Genomic DNA, 23800 nt, shown 5'->3' on the forward strand with positions numbered 1-23800 from the left:
ATGGCAGTAAACTTTGGAAAAAAAATATTTCTACAACCTCTAAAATCTTGATTTTATTTAAATTTATTAACATACTTGAACATTGTAGAACACAAATCACCTTTTTGTCACTTTCAAAAACCTTTAGTTTAGCAGTACTTGCACTTGCGCAAACTATTACGGCATTTTACATCATCACGACCAATCAACTTTTCTGCTCTTACCCCTCTTATGTCCTTGTTTCTCAACACCGTGTGTTGTAAGGAACTCCATGAACTCTATCGCACTTACATCATCGTCTGAAACCAAACTATTTGAAAAAGAGAGAGAACCTCCAGCAGATACAAATTTCTATGTCATAATATGAAATTGCTCTGTCTTTGTGTCCCATACTCCTCTGAGTCGGTGTTTTGTTAATTCCTGTGGCGCCGCTGGCTTCCTTACAACTTGCTCTTTTGCACTGGACTATTGCTTTACCTTTGCACTCTCCATCTGTGTTGCTTTCGAAGCCATAATTCATCGCTATCAGCAGGCAAACATCGTCATATTGGTACACCACGCGCAAGGCCTCACACAAAGTTGACTTCATCATGAGGTGAACACTCATTTTTCAAACCTTTTTCCCTCCCCTCCCATCCCTTTACATTTGCTTGACCGATGCCGATATAACATGCTGTAATTATAATATAGTACATAACCCATAGTGGGAAGGCATATAATGGTCCAACCTTTTCTGAAATGAGAGAAAAACATGTCTTGTGCAATATACAATAAAAAATACATATTTTAAATGGGAAGTGTATGCCCAACCTTTTGAAACATCACATTGCAGACCTCGCTTTTCGTCTGAAACATTAAATCGACTGCACCAGATGTCCCTCACTGTCTAATATCTCCAGCATTACCCACCAATCTGGTGAAATGAGAAACTGGTCAACTGCTTGGTACATGATCTTCAAGCTGATTATCATTCCCTTTCTATTTTATTTGCTTTTGATGAAAGAATGCTTGGAAAATGTCCAAATGGTTTTTTTGGTTTTTTTTTGCATGGGTTTTATAGGCCTCACCTAAGTATAACCCTGTCTCTCATTTGCTTCCAAAGGCCTCTCCATGATGCAGTCGAGAATGACCACCTGCAATTGACTCGGCTGCTGCTGGCCCATGGGGCTGACCCTACGCTGGCTACATACTCCGGTCGTACGGTCTCACACCTTGCACGTTCTCCGGTCATGGCAGCTTTCCTCTCTGGTATGTAGTTCCGCTTAACAATGCTTTACCAGTCAGTATTTGAGATGCGAGGCATCTAAAATTGGGTTAATAATGCATCCACATGTTAATTTTTTTCAGCCACTCAGCAACAAGTTCATTTGTAACCAAAATATGGAATTGCTTTATTGTTTTCTTCCCCCCCCCCCACTCCCTGCATAAAATTATTGATCTGGGAATACTGAGAACTTTGAAAGCTTAATTGGTTCAGACAAATAATTAGGTTGTGGAGAGTCCAATATTTACACTGAACTTTGTTGCTTTCACTCAAGGTCATGAGAGTAAAACAGAACTTTCTCTCTGGTCAATATATCCTATCGGAAGTGTTGTTCATCATGTGTTCGCGGTTTATCCTGACATTACCTGACAGAATATTTAACGGAAAACACTTGTCATCTTCCATTTGCAAGTTCTACTTGAGTGCAAAAGTTTGTCTGTCCCTCACAAAGTGACAAATTTAATAGACTTGCAAAAACTCAAAAAACACCCAATTGCAAAATACATTCAAACTTCTCTTCCGTGTTGCATCATAATGAGCATTCATACTTGGTGTCGAACTGAATTCCTGTCGCTCCCTCCCGCTCCCTTCAGTGAAATGTCATCTTTCTCCATAAATAAATAAATAAATAAAACAACCTCGTAAAGGTCGTGGTTGCTCTACCCTTAATTCTGGCTGATGCTCATTTTGTTTCCTCTAATATGGAATGTCAGGATAACTTGTGTGTTGCCTTTACATATACTATACTTACAAGAGCATGGTTCCATTTCTGCCACTTGCAAGGTGGCAAAGAGTTCTAGTCTGGGTTCGATTCCCAAGCACACTATAAACTCCTGCCTTCAATTCCCAAACTCATTATCCCCACGGTTTTTGAAAGAACAAAAAAATGGTGGGATATTGTAATCGGCTCCGTCTGTTTGTCCGTCATGATATCTCCTCCTAAATGGTTGTGCAGAAATTCACCAAACTTGGTTGTTATGATCACCACATGGCAAAAAGGTGCGAGAGTAGTGTCATTTTGGCCCCGCCCCTGGAATGGGGTCAAAAGGTAAAATAGCAAAAAACGCAATTATGAGAACATTTTAAAACGTTGTTTTTTAACGAAACTTTACATATCCAATCAACTTTGGGGGACACCTAAAATATGTAATGATTTTTTTGGAAATGACTCCCAGTTCATGCCCCTGAGGCGGGGGGGGGGAGTGGGGGGTCGTGACTTGAGAGTCACAGAGGTCAAAACAGAAAACTCTGTTTAATTCATAAGTTGATGTTAGGGTCATTCTTGGTTGAACTCTTTGCCATCTTTAAACTTTGCTTTAGGTGGGAAGCATGGGAATTTGTGATGGCGCGCCATCGACTTCATTCTCGTTTATGATGGAGATTACTCAAAGGGAAAATGTTTCAGTTGAAACAAACCACAATTTCTGATTTGAAAGATACCGTTATTCTTATTATCTTTGTAGTTATACAAGACTCCCTTCAGAAAGTGATGCGTAAACCTGTTGCTGCCTATAAGAACATGTATAGTCAAAATAAAGACCAATTACTGCACCGTAGTTCCAAGAAGGAAGCCAGCCATAACAATACACACATATATATATATATATATATATATATATATATATATATATATATATATATATATATATATATATATATATATACATATAAATAAGCTCCACACACATACTGTTGTGGCCAAAAATATTGGCACCCTTGCACTTTTTTCAAATAATGTACCATTTCTTCCAGAAATTGTTGAATTGGAAAAAAATCTTTTGGTATCCACAAATGTATTTTAGTTTGCAATGGAACAAAACAAAAAAAAGCCAAAAAAAATTACTAAATCTGGGCTTATTCCACACCAAAATCCTAAAATGGCCCAGACAATATTATTGGCGCCTTTCAGAAATTGATAGAAATAATTAGATTTCAAGCAGGTGATTCTCCTTTATTTTGGAATTTAACTCGTATTTGGTGAGTTGCAGGTGCCTGCAATATAAAAATCATTCATTCAACCAGTTTGAAGAGAGAAAAGGAGTCGTTCTGCTGTTTTGTGTCACTGAGTGTACCACAATGAGCATGGAGAAAAGAAAGAAAACCAGAGAATTGTCTGAGGAGTTCAGACACAAGATTGTAGCCAAGCATGGACGACCTCAAGGCCACAAGTCCATCTCCAGAGACCTTGATGTTCCTGTGTCCACCGTACACAATGTTATCAGGAAGTTTAAGACCCATGGCACTGTAGCCAACCTTCCTGGACATGGCCCCAAGAGAAAACTTGATTGAAGATTGCAGTGAAGGATTGTTTGAATGGTGGAGAAAGCACCTCGATAAACTCTCAAACAGATTCAAGCTGACCTTGAGACACAAGGTACGACAGTTTCAACTCGCACCATCCGTCACCAACTCAATGAAAGGGGGTTCTATGGTAGGAGACCAAGGAGGGACCCCACTGCTAAGAGAGAGACATAAGAAAGCTGGACTGGAGTTTTCCAAAACACACATGAACAAGCCAAAATCCTTCTGGGAGAATGTCCTGTGGACAGATGAGACCAAATTAGAGCTTTTTGGTGAAGCACATCATCTCCATGTTTACAGAAAGCAAAATGAAGCTTTCAAAGAAAAGAACACCTTCCCAACAGTCAAACATGGAGGAGGTTCAGTGATATTTTGGGGTTGCTGTGCTGCCTCTGGCACTGGGTGCCCTCAATGTGTGCATGGCATCATGAAATCAGGAGATTACCAAGGCATTTTGGAACACAATGTTCAACCCAGTGTCAGAAAGCTGGGTCTCCGTCGAAGGTCATGGGTCTTGCAGCAGGACAATAACCCCAAACACACTTCAAAAAGCACCCAGGAATGGTTCAAGACAAAATGCTGGACAGTTCTGGAGTGGCCAGCAATGAGTCCAGATGTAAATCCCATTGAGAACACCTGTGGGAAGATAGATCTGAAAACAGCAGTTGGGAGAAGGCACCCTTCAGATCTGGGAGAACTGGAGCAGTTTGCACAAGAAGAGTGGGACATACTGCTAGTAGAGAGGTGTAGGAAGCTCATTCATGGCTACAGCAAGCGCTTTTTTTGTCCAAAGGCTGTGATACCAAATATTAAGGCCAAGAGCCATAATATTCACGTGTTCAGAAAACGACGACATCCATAAACTTGTAGGAATTGCAGCATGTGAGGATGGAGAACTTCATCACGGTGCAGAATGATTGCCAAATTACCGTTAATGACCTCCAGCTGGATTCTGTGATGTGTGGTGATGCCTCTCAACACCATCACGCTTCCAGTGCTGAATGAAGAACATTGCACAACACGTATCAGCGTAACGTTCCCCTTCCCGTTGATCAATGCGACAACACCTATTATGATGGAATCTCGACTCATCTGTAAGGAGGATAGAGCCCAATCTTGTCTCCCAAACCTCAGATATTGCCAATACCAAGCTGGGTGTGCATGTCAATGATGTGGCAACAAAATCGGACATATTGCTGGTCGTCATGGTCGGATGTTATACTCACGTAACACATTCCTGATAGTTCTGGCACTGATTGGTCACAAGCCAGGGATGATGCAAGCTGTCAATGTTGCTGTCTGGAACCGATTCCTAAGGTGCACCAACCAGATGTGGTTATCCTGACGACATGACTTCACACGTGGTTGGTCAGAACGTAGACGATCTCTAATGTTGCCAGTTTCTTTATAACGTCTCCATGGTGACTACGGTGTTCCGATAAAGACCAAAACGCATAACCACAATGACACAAGCATGACAATAGCACATGGATGTTCATTTTTGGAAAGGGCATAGCATCACGTTTACAATGATTAGACATCAATAAAAATGTTTTTCCGAGCTGGGATGGTTCACCGAATCGTGCTGCATTGTAATTTGCCCAGTCCCACTGTCACGTGACTCAGTACAGTACACATGCATGACAATTGTACGTGCAGTGCACAGTATGCACATGCAAATTCCAGATATTCACGGGTAAAATGGGTTACATGTCAAGGAAAATGTTGGCTGCGTGTTATCTTGCTGGGGTATGCCGATATCATTTTGTGAAATTTTTTTATGGTGCATTGGAACTTTTTTACGTGAGAATATAATGCGGTATCTTAAAAACTTGTGGGCAGATTCGGACAAAACTTGGTGGATGAGTTGGGTAGGTGACGAGAACAAGCCGATAACATTTTGGTTCAGGTCTCGATCCAGATCTGGCTTATTGGTGGGATACAAAACGTAAACTATTCAGCCTGGTGGAGGTATACGCTCTACCAAGTGCCATTCTAGTTTTTAAAGTGATTCTTCACAATTGAAAGATCGGGTCAAAAACGATACATGGCATGATATTTCAGAAAGTTATGAATGGATTTGGACAAAACTTGGTGGATGAGTTGGGTAGGTGAGAAGAACAAGCCAATTCGATTTTGGTTCATGTCTGGATACAGATCCATCCTATCAGTGAGATACAAAATGTAGACTCTTCAGCCTGGCGGAGGTATGCGCTCTACCGAGTGCCGTTCTAGTTTCACCATGTTAGCACGAACATGCTGGACACACTTATCTCGTTCTCTTTACCCCTTATCTGGAGGATAGATTTGCAATACAGTTCAGATGGTGCATACTTGCCTTCAAGTTGTACTATATGTTCTGGGTTTGGTTCCTGGCATAATATAATCCAATTTATTGGTGTAACGTGTCATTCCTGGAGTTTCAGTTCCTCTAAACTGTTCCTCTAAACTCTTTCAGTTCCTCTAAACCACAAGTGTGAATCGACACCTGTGCATTATGGAATTTGTGGACTGGTGCATTGTTGCGGAGCAGGAGCACACCTGCTCCACAACATCCCATGTAGTTTTGCATGGATGACATTGTGCTGTTTTTGCATAAAGCCAGCATAACAGTTACCGATGATTGTTGCTTCATCTCATCCCAGATCCCATGATCTTCTAAGCAGAGGGTTGAATTCTGAACTTCTTGTGGGTTGGAAAATTTGGGTGCTTCCATTGCATGGATTCTGTCTTTGATTTGGGATCCCAGTGATGAATCCAAGTCTCATCGCCTGCCACTAGATGGGAAATAAAGTTGGCTGGATTGGCTTCATACAGGTGAAGGAGCTCACAACTTGAGGCCATCCTTTGGTGTCGACCCTGACTGCTGAGGTTTTGAGGAACCCATCTTACAGAAACCTTAGACATGCCCAAATGTTCATGAGTGATGGTCTTCCATGTGAAAGGCCAACCTCAGTGCTTATTAATTTCTTTGGCCTTGATACGCTGGTCGTCCATAGTCAAGTTCTCGACTCGAGCTACAGTTGCCTCCTCAGTGGCGTCTGAAGACCATCGTCCTGACCGGGAGCCATTCTCAAGGCTTTCATGCCCACACTTTAACTCCTTGGCCCACCTTGTTATGGTACCATATGAAGGAGCATCTGTGCCATACACTCCCACTATGTGTTGATGAATTTCTGTTGCTGTGAAACCTGCTTGGGTAAATAATTTTATGACGCTCTGATGCTCAATTTTTTGAAAATCTGTAATTTTCTCAGATGCCATACTTGAAACTCATTCTGAAACAGTAAATGGTTTCACAGGGGCATTCCATGTCAAGTGTACACATTTTTCAGCGAAATTTGACACATTGTCTCAGATTTCACTCTTTTTTTTGTGCAAGTGTTTGTATCCACGGTAAAACATTGTGTCAATTTCCAGACCTGGGGGCCATTTTAGGGCCCCCCCCTCAAATTTGGGCGCTCCTGGTTGACCCACAATCTTCCAGTGGCCATATCACAGGTTGTAGTGGTCCGATTTGGATGATCTTGGTACCAAAATGCTCGTAAAAGCGAGATCTTTCGAATCGCGTAAAGTAAAATCACTCCGAAACAGAAATTCAAAAAGTTATAGTTTGGGGCGCCCTTTGACCTTGGGCCCCCGCCCCCCAGCCAAACCGATGATCCCGATTTTTCCGTGTGAGAATACCCCTTCATATACTCCAACACCTCAGCATAAATGAAAATGGGATCTCAATGGGTTCAAGTGCGATGATGGTTTTATTGTTCAGGGTCCACATATCACTAATTCTTCATTTGATATTGGGCGACGTTTGCCATCATCGTTCCAATGACGTCACCTGCTGGCAGGCGACTTTATGTCTGAAATTGACAATCATCATCTCTGGACTATTATATATATATATATATATATATATATATATATATATATATATATATATATATATATATATATATATATATATATATATATATATATATATATATATATATATATATATATATATATATATATATATATTTATATATATATATATATATATACATATATAAATATATATATATATATACATATATATACATATATATACATATATATACATATATATATATATATATATATCTTCCTCTTCTTTCGGCTGCTCCCGTTAGGGGTCGCCACAGCGGATCATCCGTATGATCCGCATAGAGATTTGGCACATGTTTTACGCCGGATGCCCTTCCTGACGCAACCCTGGTCGCCTTTTACGACACAGGGATATGGTACACCTATTTTAACCAGGGTATACACCGGCCCAGTATACTGGTACTCATTTCGCCGACCTCGGAAAGATGACAGGCTGAGTCAACCCCCTGGTGTATTAATTCAGTGGCCCAACGGGGCTTGAACTCAGGATCTTTTGGATCCCAAGCCGCTGCCCTTACCACTGCGCCAACAACAGGCTTCATATATATATATATATATATATATATATATATATATATATATATATATATATATATATATATATATATATATATATATATATATATATATATATATATATATATATATATATATATATATATATATATATATTTTGCATCATTTGCAAAAAATTATTCTGCCAATTATGTCTATTGATTTTTAAGTGTACATTTTTTGCATAATCATCATCGAATTAAGTTATAAATGGGCTAATCTCAGTTTTTGCATATGTTGTAGTAAGCATGGCGACTGAAGATCGAAAGGAGTTCCGAAAATACTGTTGCGATCGGTTCAGCTGCCATAAAACGAAACAATTAAAAGATCTTCGCAATGTGTCAAATGATATGTTGATGAAATTTTCTTCAAAGGTGAAAAAAGATGACAGACTTTGTACTTCGTGCAGAATAAAACTTTCTCAGTTGTCACCAGAGCGTATTGAAGAATAATCTTCGACCAGTTCAAAATCATCATCAGAACGTACTATCGAAGGCATTGCAGAATCTATTTCGACAGATGAGGACGAGGAGGTTTTTGAGCGAGAAGCAGAAGTTGACCTATTAAACCAGTCATTATCGATGATAGACGAAAGCCCATTCGACCAACAAAAGGCAGAAAGGAACCCAGGGTATGTTCCTGAAAACCAAAGTAAAGTGGAAGATTCTGTGCAAAAGAAATTAGAACTAGTTGCTGGACCAAGCACTGCGGAGAAAACACAAAATACAGCGTCAAAATGTGATGAAAACTGCATGCCAGAGGTGATCAAAAGCCTGAAAGAAAAATACGTTGTTTCGAGCCGTTCAGAGCAAATACGTATACTGACAATATTTGCTAGGAATATGAGCATCAGAGGGATGATGTAATGAGTGAATTCAGTTGCTCCCAAAGAATGGCTGTGCAAGCCAAAAATTTAGAGAAAGAAAATGGTATGCTATCATCTCCAAATCCCAAACAGTAAAATATTGCCTGACGAAGTGAAATCCGCCGTAACCAAATTTTACCGAAGTGATGAAGTCAGCCGAATAATGTCGGGAAAAAAGGACTGTGTGGTGGTCAGGAATGAACATGGAAAAGACAAAAATCAAAAGCGCCTGGTACTAAATAATCTCAAGGAACTGTTTCAGAAATTCAAAGAGAAGAACCCTGGCTTGAAAGTTAGATTCGCGAAGTTCGCCATGCTCCGTCCCTCGGAGTGTGTCCTGGCCGGTTCAGGCGGTACACACAGTGTATGTGTATGTACGATACATCAAAATGTGAACTCATGTTGTTTGGTTCCAAAATGCCACAGATAGCCAAACTTCCTCGCTATCATCATGTGATAGCACGCATAGTTTACAACCCAGCACAACCGGCATGTTATTTCAGAACTTGTGAAAGTTGCCCATCAATTGAAGACTTCAAAACCGAGTTACTGAGTGCTTATGAACGAGAGGATATTGATGAAATTCAGTTTAAATGGTGGACATCCACCAACAGATCTGAACTGAGCCCCATGGTCCTGCCTTTGGAAGAATTCATTAATCAATTCTGTGAACGCACGGTGAAATTAGTGAGACACGACTTCATTGCCAAGGCCCAATCTCAGTTTCTGAAAAATAAGAAAGACGAAATCGGTGAAGGAGAATTTGTCATTATTGGAGACTTCTCAGAGAACTATTCGTTTGTCGTACAGGATGCGGCCCAAGGATTCCATTGGAACTGCTCTCAAGTGACAATTCACCCCTGGGTTTACTATTTCAAATCGGACTATGGCAAATTAAACCACGATTCGTTTACGATTATATCAGAATGCAACACTCACGACGTTGTCTCAGTCCACCTCTTCCAAAGAATGCTTATTGAGCAATTGAAATCTAGCTTTGGAAATGTAAAGAAACTTTACTATTTCTCAGACGGTTGCGCTAGCCAATGTAAGCATTGCAAAGCTTTCATAAACCTATGTCGTCACAAATCAGAGTATGGTATTGACGCAGAATGGCATTTTTTGACCACAAGTCATGGCAAGGGTCCTTCAGATGGCGTGGGAGGTACAGTCAAACGAGAAGCAACACGTGAGAGCCTGCGTCGACCTTACGACAGTCAAATTATTTCTCCAAAAGATCTTTTCGCCTTTGCTGAAAATGGTTTGAATGAAATGAAGTTCGGTTACGGGATCCAAGAGGCGTATGACGAGGAAAATCGAAATCTGGAAGAAAGGTTAAAAACGGCCAAAACCATAGCTGGAACTAAAAAACTTCATGCTTTCATCCCTATTTCTGAAACTGCTCTTCAAGTACGCAAATTCAGACTTAGCGAGGAACACCGTATCGAGTCAGCTATTTCAAAATCTACACCAACTTTTAACGGGAAACTCTCAGGTTATGTCACAGTGCACTATGATGGAAAATGGTGGCTTGCCTGCATCATGGAAGCCTTTCAGGACACTCATGAAGTGAAAGTGAATTTTCTTCATCCAAACGGGCCCGCAAGTAGTTTATTTTTCCTGACATTAAAGATCACTGCATTTTAGACATTTCTGATAAACTTCTTTCTGTAGAACCAAAAACTGCTACAGGTAGAACCTACACAATCAGTAAAAAAGAAACACAGCTATCAAATAAAACATTGGTTCGCAAAAAATCTTGATGATCATATGCTAGGAAAAACTCTACTCATACTCGTATCGATTCCAGTTCCTGCATGTGCACGTGGAAAATTAATGTACAATATACTGATATAGTGTATTGGAAATCTTGTGTTCAAATATTCTCCTATGTATTGTGGCGTATTGTGTGTCCAGCACCCAAGTCCCCAAACCATAAAACCATCATCACACTTGAACCCATTGAGATCCCATTTTCATTTATGCTGAGGTGTTGGAGTATATGAAGGGGTATTCTCACACGAAAAATTCGGGACCATCGGTTTGGCTGAGGAGCAGGGGCCCAAGGTCAAAGGGCGCCCCAAACTTTAACTTTTTGAATTACTGTTTCGGAGTGATTTTACTTTACGCGATTCGAAAGATCTCGCTTTTACGAGCATTTTGATACCAAGATCAGCCAAATCGGACCACTACAACCTGTGATATGGCCTCTGGAAGATTGGGGGGCAGCCGGGGGCGCCCAAATTTGAGGGGCCCTTAAAATGGGTCCCGATGGGCCCCCAGGTCTAAAAGTTGGTATTTTGAGTTTTTTCACCCAAGTGAATAAATGGCCAACATATGGGGAGAAAATGAGGTATTAGTGTCGGGAGGGTGTGTACACGTGACATGGAATTCCCCCACAGTCAATTTAACTGAAACAAATGCACAAGCATTCCACTTTGTTACCAAAAAATTAGGACCCTGCTACAATTGCTTCACCCCTGAATTGCAAAACTGCTTGACCGCCCCTCATACACCAAGGTGTGTGCCATCCTTTTAGAGGGGTGTTGAGCTGGTTGTCCGATCTACTCGGACTTGTGGACAAGTGAAAGGTCCCATAGCACCTTGTAAAAAGAGTACATCATTCCGTGTTTGCTGCCTTGGCAAAATTCTAAATTCCTGCTCTAATCTACAACAGCACTGCATCAATGGCATAGCTGCACCCTACTGATGATGTAAACAGCAGATATTGTGCAGAAATAGATGGGTCTTGAGAGGACATTATGATTATGGACCCCACCCTAATCGTGACAAAAAGGGCAAAATGTGTCATTACTTCCTACCCCGCATCCCCATATGTCCTTAAACCTCCTCTTCCCTCCCTTCCCCATGTTCTTATCTCTACCCAACTGCCTTTCCTTTTCATCCCCAACTCCCCCACCCACCCACCCCCTTCCTCCTTTTCCTACAATAAACCCATACCTCTTCCTATTGAAAATATTTCCCTCTACCACCTAAGATGGTTTTCACCCCTCTGTCTGTTTGTCTGTGACCAAGATATCTCAAAAATTTATCGACGGATTCACACTGAATTTGGTGGACAGGTTGGGTGTGTGACAAGGACCTGAATCGATTTGATTTTGGTGAAGATCCGGATCTGGATCGGAGAATTTTTTTGGGGACTTTTTAAATGATTCTTCACCATTGAGAGATGGGGCTAAAAACGATGTATTATTGCATGATATTTCAAAAAGTTGTGGATGAGTTATGCAAAAATTAGGTGGATGAGTTGGTTAGGTGATGAGAACAAGCCAATTCCAATTTTGGTTCAGGTCCGGATCCAGATCCATCCTATCAGTGGGATACAAAACGTAAACTATTCAGCCTGGTGGAGCTATGCGCACTACCGAATGCCATTATAGTTTTTCACTTTTGTCATTTTGCTTCCGCTCACCCTTTCTTCTTGTGTGTATCGTTTGCAGTCCTAATTAGCAACATGGTGTTCAGTCTTTGTGATGTCATCCAGCACAGTGGTCACCAAATTTTGATCTGAAGTTGATTCTGTGTTTGGTTCTTTATTGTAGACCACATGGCAGATGTGCGAGGGTGGCCTGAAGGTGACCAAGGTTGCTTCTGGTCTTTTTACAGTAGTTCAATCTTTGGTGAGTGTTTCCTTAATTCACAACAACACTGGTGTATAATTTCCCAATAATTATAAATTCCCAACAATATCAATGCAAACCTCATACAAGTTGAAATACAAAACGGACTTTACTGCTAAGTTGGTGAAGGTATCACTGAATAATCCGATTGTTGTTGGGTAGTCTGTCAAGAAGTACATTGTTTGGTTGTCTCTATTGCTAACTACTTTTTTTTTAAACAAAACAAAACGAAGCTGTTGTGGATGATTTTACATCAGAAATATAATTTATCAAGACCACACAACATTGAATAATGCGATTGTTATTTATCCTACCCTTTCTACCATCGTACTTTCCAAACCTTCAGAGAAGGATGAAGACACAGGATTTGATGTGCTGGCAGAAGTTCCAGGCAGTGAAGGAGAAAGAAGTGAATGTGAAGTAGAAGAAGGGACCAATGAAGACCCTATCACATTTGAATTCTACTCCTCACCCCCACCACCTGCTTACAACCTGCAGATATCTCATGCACAAGGGTAAGGTTCTGGATTAAAACTTTAAACTTGGCAAGACTTTGTCTGTTCCTAAAAGGTGGCCAGAAATTGTGAATCTCTTTGGTAGTCTGTCAAGTGGTTCATTATTTGGGTGTCTCTCTTGTTAACTACTTTAAATAAATGAAAAAAAATTAAGCAATTATGGTTGAACTTACAGCAGAAATAAAATTAATCAAGACCACACAACAAAAGCAATTAAATTGGCACACACAATAGGATTTAAGGAAACCACCTTTGCACCCACAGCAAAAGTTAATGAAAACGATGCAACATTTACACAAATGAATAATCCGTTTATAAAATGCAAGCAGAAGAGCACAGAAGAGCGGTGAACAATAGAAAGGAAAATAATACAGTAGTTATACCCCTTGTCTGGAGGGTGTGATTAGGAAGGCAAGTAGAACCTGAAGACAGTTAAGATAATCAAAATTACAGGTGGATAGCGTATCTACGAACTCTATATTCCCACACCAGTATCACTCTTCTGAGAACAATGGAGGACTTTATTTAATTCAATAAATGCAACCTAACGGAATGAAGGGAGTCAGAGAAAGCAAGGAGGTGGCGATGGGACAAATGAAGCACAATGAGAAAAGGCACATTAATGCATTCCTGTAATCCCTTATTATGCAGACACTGCATGTCCAACAAACATAGAGCACAGAACTACTTATCCCCTAAAAAGACTGCTGTCTGTCTGCCTACATAATGGTTGACTTGTTGCTTTACTCTCATCCTCACCCAAGGGAAAAATAAACCATTTATGACCTTTGTTGTATGTTCACACCCCCATGGATTTAAAGCATGAATAAAACACAACGCATGCATTATTTCAAAACGTAATTTATTTATTTATTCTTCATGATGCCTTTTTGAGTTAAACATACCCTTTCTGTGCTAGTTTACCATTTTTATGGTTACCATGGATACCAAACTCAAAAAAAATTAAATCGTAAAAGAAACGCCTTTTTTCGAAATCAAGCCTCTATTTTTTTGCAACACGAACATTTTCTTCATTTATGTGTCTCAATACATGAAAACAAGTATATAATAACCAACACAAATTTAGTTTGGACAAGTCCCTCTGACCATGTGTAATAATGAAAACTTTAAAAAAAAATTTTAACAGTTTTACCTGGGGTGTACTTGCACCCCACTAATAAAACAGTGTCTCTGTCTTGAAGAAATGGATGTAAAATGAACATGTTATTGTGAAGTCATTCAAGCAACCTGTGGTCAATGCTGCCGATGACTTCAATGTGAATGCACCCCAGACAAATTTTGGTAATAAGTCAGCCGATTATTTCTCTATGTTATCAAAAATTTAGCTGAATGGGTGAAACATGCTAACAAACAACTTCATAAAGACACAATATCGAAAAGATGGTACTTTCTGAAATATTCAACCATATATGTGCTTGGAGTGTGAAAACACCCCAAAGGACATGTGTGTGTATATGTGTGTGTATATATATATATATATATATATATATATATATATATATATATATATATATATATATATATATATATATATATATATATATATATATATATATATATATATATATATATATACACACCGGGCGTAGTGGTGTGCGCTTGTAATCCGGATACTCGGAGGCTTGGGTTGGAGGATCGCTTGAGGACGGGAGCTCTGCACTGGGCCGCGCTATGAGAGGGTGTAGGGCAGCCCGGAATAATGGCGAAACCCAATCCTTATCCCTGTGTCGTAAGAGGCGACCAGGGTTGCGTCAGGAAAGGGCATCCGGCGTAAAACATGTGCCAAATCACTATGCGGATCATACGAATGATCCGCTGTGGCGACCCCTAACGGGAGAAGCCGAAAGAAGAACACACATATATATATATATATATATATATATATATATATATATATATATATATATATATATATATATGTATATCTTCTTCGTCTTCTTCTTCTTCTATCGAAAGAAGAAGAAGAAGAAGAAGAAATATATATATATATATATATATATATATATATATATATATATATATATATATATATATATGTGTTCTTCTTTCAGCTGCTCCCGTTCGGGGTCGCCACAGCGGATCATCCGTTATGATCCGCGCACCGATTTGGCACAGGTTTTACGCCGGATGCCCTTCCTGACGCAACCCTGGTTGCCTCTTATGACACAGGGAAATGGTACACCTATTTTAACCGGGGTATACACCGGCCCAGTACACTGGTACTCATTTCGCTGACCTCGGAAGGATGACAAGCTGAGTCAACCCCCTGGTGTATTAATTCAGTGGCCCAACGGGGCTTGAACTCAGGACCTTTTGGATCCCAAGCCGCTGCCCAAACCACTGCGCCAACACCAGGTATATATATATATATATATATATATATATATATATATATATATATATATATATATATATATATATATATATATATATATATATATATATATATATATATATATATATATATATATATATATATATATATATATATATATATATATATATATATATATATATATATATATATATATACCATGACGTCACAACCGTCAGTCCGATTGACGTCAAATTTGGTGTGTAACCTCCTTGAAGGCAGTCAAACAAAATGGAATGATAAACACTGAAAAATTAAAAAGTTGAAAAATGACGTCATCTTTTGACGTCATTTTGACGCACTTCCGGGGACGTCACGTCCAATCGGGGACTACCATTCTGAAAGCTCGTAGTTCACTGAACGTTTTAACGTTGGTTTCATGTCATATGTATATATATATATATATATATATATATATATATATATATATATATATATATATATATATATATATATATATATATATATATATATATATATATAGCCTGGTGTTGGCGCAGTGGTTAGGGCAGCGGCTTTGGACCCAAAAAGTCCTGAGTTCAAGCCCCGTTGGGCCACTGAATATATATATATATATATATATATATATATATATATATATATATATATATATATATATATATATATATATATATCCCAAGTCGTTCAACACCAGGGGGTTTACTCAGCCTGTCATCCTTCCGAGGTCGGCGAAATGAGTACCAGTGTACTGGGCCGGTGTATACCCTGGTTAAAATAGGTGTACCAGATCCCTGTGTTGTAAGAGGCAACCAGGGTTGCGTCAGGAAGGGCATCCGGTGTAAAACGTGCCAAATCACTATGCGGATCATATGGATGATCCGCTGTGGCGACCCCTCACGGGAGCAGCCGGAAGAAGAAGAAGAAGAAGAAGAAGAAGAAGAAGAAGAAGAAGAAGAAGAAGAAGAAGAAGAAGAAGAAGAAGAAGAAATATATATATATATATATATATATATATATATATATACATACATACATACATACATACATACATACATACATACATACATACATACATACATACATACATTAGGATCAGTACCAAAATATCTGTTTATTGATGTACAGGTTTTGCCAATTAACACTGTAGTCAAGGTCAAGGTCACACTCAAGGTCAAAATATACTTGTAGGCATAGCTTCAGATCTAATAGAGCTATTGACATGAAACCAACGTTAAAACGTTCAGTGAACTACGAGCTTTCAGAATGGTAGTCCCCGATTGGACGTGACGTCCCCGGAAGTGCGTCAAAATGACGTCAAAAGATGACGTCATTTTTCAACTTTTTAATTTTTCAGTGTTTATCATTCCATTTTGTTTGACTGCCTTCAAGGAGGTTACACACCAAATTTGACGTCAATCGGACTGACGGTTGTGACGTCATGGACGTTTTAAAATGACGTTTTTCAAATGTGCCTGGAAAAAAGTTGCGGCGGCGAAGGTATGCGCTCTACCGAGTGCCCGTTCTAGTTTTACTTGTGATGCCAGTCCACATATTATGGTATACTGTTAATTCTTTCTGGAAAACATGAGGTTGGCACTAAAAATGCTTCCGATAAAAAGTCGGTGTCACTCAAAATGCCCTTAAAATAATGTTAGAGCAAGACAAGAGTCCACCATAGCATGATGCTTTGGTCAGCTCTTGCTTGCAATCTTTCAACCTAGACATTTAGATCTCTTATTGTTTCAGTAAGCATTCAAGTTTGCCTTTGGTGGGTGTTTTAATGAGCAAGTCCTTTTGTTAATTTGCACCTCATTGTGAATATTTTTCCCCCTGTTTGTCACAAGCCCTCGGAACTGGCTCCTCCTGAAGGATATTCTTGCCTCTTCAAATCTTTCACTTCCTGCCTTGCAAGCAGCTTGCCCAAGTTTGCGCCTCGCATCTCTCCCATCCACTGAAGTACGGCGCCAGGTCTTGGAATCTCAGCTTGCTCCACCTCTGTCGCAAACATCTGGACCTCCTCCACTGCCTCTTCTCACCACTGCTGCTCCCTCACTTGCCCAAGGCACAATGAAGTCCACTGTAGCCACTCGGCTTGTGCGGCTCATGCCAGAGTTGCAGAGGCTTTTGGGAGCTTCTTTGGAGGTGTTGCAGTGACGAGGGGTACGGTGGGTGGCTGACCATGCCACCCACTGAACTGCTGTTGGATCCATTATGCCTTCACTGGTGACCTGACAATTTTTCGGCTTCACCTGGAGTAACAGAGAGAAGTTTATTGTCGATGGAAAAAAAAACAACAAACACTTTGGTGTTGCCAGTAGCCATTAATAGCCCAGGGTGATTCCATTGCCATTGCAATGGATTATTTGCTTGGCCTTGGCTGCTTTTATCTGTTTTTCCACTGGAATTCCTTTGCAATTTGAATTGTTCCCATCTGTACATCTATTCTTTATCTCTACTGGTATGATGCCCTGAGTCATCCAGCATTTTCCTATCCTGGTCGGCCAGTTGGTCCAAAAATACAACATTGGAATCTGGATTGTCAGTTTCTAGGATTCCTGAATGGTCATGTAGCCCTCCTCGGTTTGTTATATTTGTGCTTTGTTCTGCCTGAAACAGGTCTTTATTTCTTTTTTTCTACCTTCCCTTTCTTCCCTGTTCTCTTTCTATCTCCACCCCTCTTTGTCTGTCATTCTGCTCTTTTTGTATCGTCGACCAATTTGCTCAGATCAACCAATTTCGGAAAATTGTCTTATCACCCCTATTTTTTGTCTTTCTGCTCACCTGATGAGAATTTGTGCAGCACTGGATCCCTGAGTGTACCTTTTAATATCACCTCATCTTTGTACAATGTGTTCATTTTTGTATATAGACCTCATGTACATTGAATTTCAGAGCGTGTTGATTCTCTCTTAAATTCCCTATTTTGACGAATAACCAACCAACCCCTCTTGCCTGAAGCGATAGTGGCTGAGGATGGCTTTGCAAATATGAAACTGTGGAGCAGCCTACTTCGCCCTCTCCAATTTCGATCCTTTCTATTTCGTATTATACATCATAAGTTCATCCAAAATCCACATCCAATGTTGTGCCACAAAATCGTCAACCAAAAAAGCAAAATAAAATTATCAGCGCCGAACTGCCCACTTTGTTGTGTCCCACCCCTTGTTTCACTCCGTCGTGTGTCCCACCTCTTGTTTCGCTTTGTCGCTCGTTCCCACCCCTTGTTTGTTTTTGTCGTGTCCCACCCCTTGTTTCTCTTCGTCATGTTGTCGTTCCTTTTATTTATTAATTTTTCTCACTATTATCACTCAACTCCATCATCCCTTTCATCTTCCAATTCCACAGAAATTTCCACATCATTTGAATGCATTCATGTCTTCCCCCCCATCTCCCACCAACCTCTTCCAATTCTCCCTGCTCACTGCTCTTCTCTCCCCTCCCTCAATCTCTCACCAATCTCCCACCGACCTCATCCAATTCTCCCTGTTCACTGCTCTTTTCTCCCACCAACTTCCTCCAATCCTCCATACTCACTGCTGTCCTCCAAATCACTTGACCACATGCCTTGCACTTTCTATCATGGCTCTGTACTCTTTCTTTTTATTCTAATTATTTGTCTTTCCACCTGATCACTTTTCAAGGTTTAATTTATTTCATTTGAATGGAGTTAACTAAATTAACCTTCGTTGAATTGTTTTGATAGAGCCTGCTGCGTCCATAAGGATTCTCCTTATTCCATCTCTCTTTGTCCCACGTTAGTCATTCTTCATCATCTTGTATCTCCCCTTTTGGCTGAGTGCTATCAATCAACTCCTTCCCTCGATACTCTTACCTTTTTATTCTATGATGCTGTTTCCCTATGATTTGTCAATACTTTTGTAGTCTGTTCTTTCTCTTTCAAACCCGACTTGTATTACCAAAGTCTCACAATATTTGACTTCATTACGCGGCAGAGAGAGTGTAAAAGTTTATATCATGAGTTAATGTAACCTGTTTCTGAAGTTTTAACTGCTATTTTAACTTGTTCCAAAAATTCCTCTCCAGCAGCGTTGTTAGATGATCGGAGCACAAGCTGTCTGAGTGTTACAGCAAAGGCTACAGGTTCGAATCTCGTTGCGGCCAAATCTATAATCCCGTTACCCTGGTTTGCCCTGAAGTGGCTCTGACTCGCAGCCATGTAGGTGGATTTGTCTTACAGGGCTGTGACTGGACGAGCTCAGTATCCACTGGCTTTGCCTGCTGTGAGTTAGTCAGCCTCTATCTCTGTATCTCCATCAACCCCCACCTCTCTCCCCCTCTCATTCACCCCCCCCTCATTCTCTCATTTTTTCTGTCCCACTCTTTGTCCCACTCTCATTCTCTCCACCTCTCTTTCTCTCTCCCTCTCCCCTCTCATTCTCTCTCTCCCCCTCTCATTCTCTCCCTCTCTCATTCCTTCTCACTCTTTTTCTGTCCCACTCTCATTCTCTCCCCTCTCTTTCTCTCTCCCTCTCCCCCTCTCATTCTCTCTCCCTCTCCTCCTCTCATTCTTTCTCCCTCTCTCCCCTCATCCTCCTCCCTCCCCTTGCCCTCCTCTCTCCGCTCACCCTCCTCTCTCTCCCCTCTCTTTCATCTCTCCCCTCGCCCTGACCTCTCCCCTCACCCTGACCTCTCCCCTCACCCTGACCTCTCCCCTCACCCTGATCTCTCCCCTCATCCTAATCTCTCCCCTCACCCTGATCTCTCCCACCCCCACCCTGATCTCTCCCACCCCCCACCCTGATCTCTCCCACCCCCCTGATCTCTCCCACTCCCCCCTGATCTCTCCTACCCCCCTGATCTCTCCAACCCCCCCCCCACATCTCTCCCCTCACCCTGATCTCTCCCCTTACCCTCATCTCCCCCACCCCCCACTCTCTCTCTCTCTCTCCCTCTCCATCTCTCCCCCCTGTCTCCATCTTTACCTCTCCTCTTCCCTGTCTTACATCTCCTGCAAGCCGCTGCGGGCTGTTCGGTGCCCATTGCTGGCATTTTGTGTATTTTCCTACCAGCTCTTGTTGTGAATTTTCGGGTACACCCGTGTTTTCTACGAAAATAAAAAAAAAGAAATTATTGTGGTTACACCTGCACCTTGCACCTTTGTTTTCAACTTCAGTCATTTTTATCATTCATCTGCTTTTATCATTCTAATGGGGATGAAACTCACCTCCAATTTTGATGTACAACCTCTCTGGGATTTCTCCATTTCAGACTCGTTGGTTAAACACACAAGGGCATACTGAAAACTAATGCTTCCTCTTATTTTTCTCAAAAACAGGTAAAGATATTCGAATGAAACAAAGCACAGTCTGCACATTAATTCTTCCCATCACTGGGTGCGAAGTTTCATGATTCTGACACTCGATGTCTCAATGCTACCTCAATCAAGAGGGCAGCATGACGTTGTCAGTGCTGTGAAGCAATGGAGACGAGATTTGAGATGACTGACTGGAGATGAGATTTGAGTTGGGGTGACTGACTGGAGATTAGACTTGGGTGCACCATTACATCCTGAGAGTGAGAGATGGTTAATGGAGTACCCCCACTAAGGATCACCAGTCCTTACTTTGCTCTGCCACATTTTCATGCCTTACCTAAACTTAAGGGACACCTCTGTGAAGAACATCCGTCTTTTCCGACAATGATATCAAGGCAGTTGTGAAGAATTGCTTCAATCAGCAAGACGCACGGTTCGATCATGACAGCATCACAAAACTACTTGAACGTTGACAGAAACGTGTGGACCGAAGTGGTGATTCTGAGAAATAAATATGCACCATCGTAGAATAAAGATTGATGTTCGTGTCTGTCTTTGTTTTATTCAAATATCATTGCCTGTTTTGGAGAAAAATATCAGGAGGCATTACTTTCCAACACGCCCTCGTACTACCAAAGAACCTGTCCTTACGGACGGATGAATACCCCCCAACGATATGATGTCTTCTTGGCAAGACGTATACTCGGTGGTTTGCCCTTGCCTTCCAAGCAGTCGTTTGGGCAAGAATTTGTTCAGAGTGCCGGTGAAAGCTGGCCTGTTCTTCATGAAGGACTCCGTGGGATCTTTAATGTTTACCAACTAATGTCGGCAGATGAGACGCTCAGTTTAACACCTATTCGAGTGATGACACACACACACACATTGATGAACCACCATGCCTGTGAGACACAAACATTGGGATGACAGTTTATAGCTGGGGTTGGGATTCTAACCCAGGCGAGACAGCTTGGAATCTCGTGTGCGTACCTTCAGCTCCAGGCCATCTTGACAGCGACGGTGGCAGTCGGTACAGGACACACATCTACAAAGAGAGAATTTGCGTCCACCTCCAACCTTGGGAACTATTTGAAATTTTTTTTTATAGCATCTCAAAGGAATGCATGATATTAAAACAAACAAACAGTATGTTACCCCCACCCCTCCCCCACCACCACAGTGTTTTAGTTCAGAAAATTTGCTTCAAAAAAAAATCATAACTTGTCCCACCCCCTGACACTGGAAGTGATGCTATAAGGGTAATTCCACGTAATAATGGACATGAAGCATAAAATTTGAAAATGTATTTTTCAAAAGGATTTCTGTTGGACGGTGTTTAGTTTGGTCTGAATTTTCATAATTTATGCGATATTTACTCCGTGGATGATGTCACGTGATTTGGCGGCCATCTTGAAAGAACTGCCTCAACATCCTCCAATGGTAAGTCATTCTATCTGTTATCATTTTGTCGAAAATGTTACGTCCGTTACAGTGAACTTTTCAAAATATTTTAACAAACAACAGACAGATCATATCGTTGGAATATAGAAAGTATGCTACTAATGCTTAGTTTGCTTACCGTGAATGAAAGGTATACTACAAATTCGTTATTTCGCAGGATTTAAGAATTGTACTATGGCCAATTTTAGTTGTATCCATTTTGATGTTACGTCCGTTACGCCTCTTAAATGTTGATTTTTGCTTTAGTAGTACACTACACAGTGGGGTTTGTACCAATATCAGAAAGCCATAGAGACTAATTACGATAAGTAATAAAGAAACTCTCTGTAATATGGCCAACCTTTTCAAAATTTCAACATTAGTGATGCAATTTTTGTCTCAATGTTACGTCCGTTACGCTGGAATTACCCATAAGGGGTTATGACGTGGTGGGGGGGGGGAGGAGGTGGTGTGGCTGGGTCTAAAATTGCGATACATAATATGTGGACACGCCCTTCAAGGGAAAGTTTCCTCCACTCCAAGCAGCCACCTATAGGCCATGGGCTACTGCAGCTGCGTGGACACCTCCCCCACACTCCCACAAACCTCTGGCACTATAATTTCCTGATGCCCAAGTCACTTAGTATATCCTGAGCATGATTGCAAATGTTGGGATGAACTTGTCATTTTGGATAAATATTTTAAGGTATCTTCAAAACGCAACTGGTCCATTTACGTCAAACTCCATTTCCATGTTTCATAGTTTGATCATTATCAAACTATGAAACATGGAAATGGAGTTTGACATCGAAATGAAATTATAATTTGTGGGGTCATTATTGGAGCAATACATACACATGAGGTCCCAAATGAAAGCTCAGCTTCTGCTGGTTCTTCTGAAATCAATATTATCATGTCTCAGAAATATTTGATGCAAGTTATTGGACTCCATGTGCCTGCACTCCGTGTACATATCCAGCACGTCACGAAAATGATCAAATTTCTACATTTACTTTTGTTTGAAGTGCATATGTGAGGCTTTATTTGACCAAGTCATACATTAAAATGAACTGTGTCCATATACCTATCATTTGATACCACAACTATGATTCTCCAACATAAACTGAAAAGGTTATGGCAGTTCCAACACAAGGATTGTTGCGGAGAATAATTATTAGGTACATTTGTAAGTTTTAAAGACGGATTTTTGGATACAATGTCAGGATGTTATTGTGGTCATGGTTGATGGTTGTCCTCACCATTCAATCTATTCCTTCTGACCCACGGATATGGAACAATCCTGATCAGGATGAGAAGTACATCGTATTGATGGGCACCTTCCACCTCGTTTGCAATTATCTCAAGATGATAGGCAAGAAGATGGATGGCTCTGGGTTGTCTGACATCCTACGAGAAGCAGGGTTCATTGTCTCTGGTTTGCTGCAAGGTTTAATGACAGGAAAGCACTATGACAGGGCGAAACATTGCCATAAAGTTATGCTGGAATGCTTGGAAAGGTTGTTATTGGAACAATACATGGCTGACCGAGGTGAGCAGGATCTGCTCTCTTCCCTCCCAGCAGACTCGATGAAGAAGTTGGATAATATGTTCCAATCACTCACAGCAACCACATTGGAGGCAACAATAAATGATTATGCAGTCAATAACTACATGCAGGGTTACGTGCAATATAGAGTGGAGGCAGT

General features: G+C 40.7%; 1 protein-coding gene across 8 annotated transcripts in view; it reads left to right on the forward strand.

Moving 5' to 3' along the window:
• The window catches only part of BCOR (BCL6 corepressor), a 159958-nt gene extending 139476 nt beyond the window's left edge, over positions 1 to 20482 (forward strand). For all 8 annotated transcript variants that reach the window (XM_085896832.1, XM_085896827.1, XM_085896831.1 and 5 more), the window contains 4 exons: positions 1082 to 1227; positions 12434 to 12511; positions 12858 to 13026; positions 17227 to 20482. In XM_085896832.1, the coding sequence (XP_085752958.1) occupies positions 1082 to 1227; positions 12434 to 12511; positions 12858 to 13026; positions 17227 to 17536 (703 nt within the window). In that variant the 3' untranslated portion in view covers positions 17537 to 20482. The remainder of the gene's footprint in view (positions 1 to 1081; positions 1228 to 12433; positions 12512 to 12857; positions 13027 to 17226) is intronic.
• The last annotated feature ends 3318 nt before the right edge of the window (positions 20483 to 23800 follow it).

This window comes from Eptatretus burgeri, chromosome 10 (assembly GCF_056783735.1).
Source record: "Eptatretus burgeri isolate ZD-2024b chromosome 10, Ebu_testis_v1, whole genome shotgun sequence".
NCBI classification, from domain to species: domain Eukaryota; kingdom Metazoa; phylum Chordata; class Myxini; order Myxiniformes; family Myxinidae; genus Eptatretus; species Eptatretus burgeri.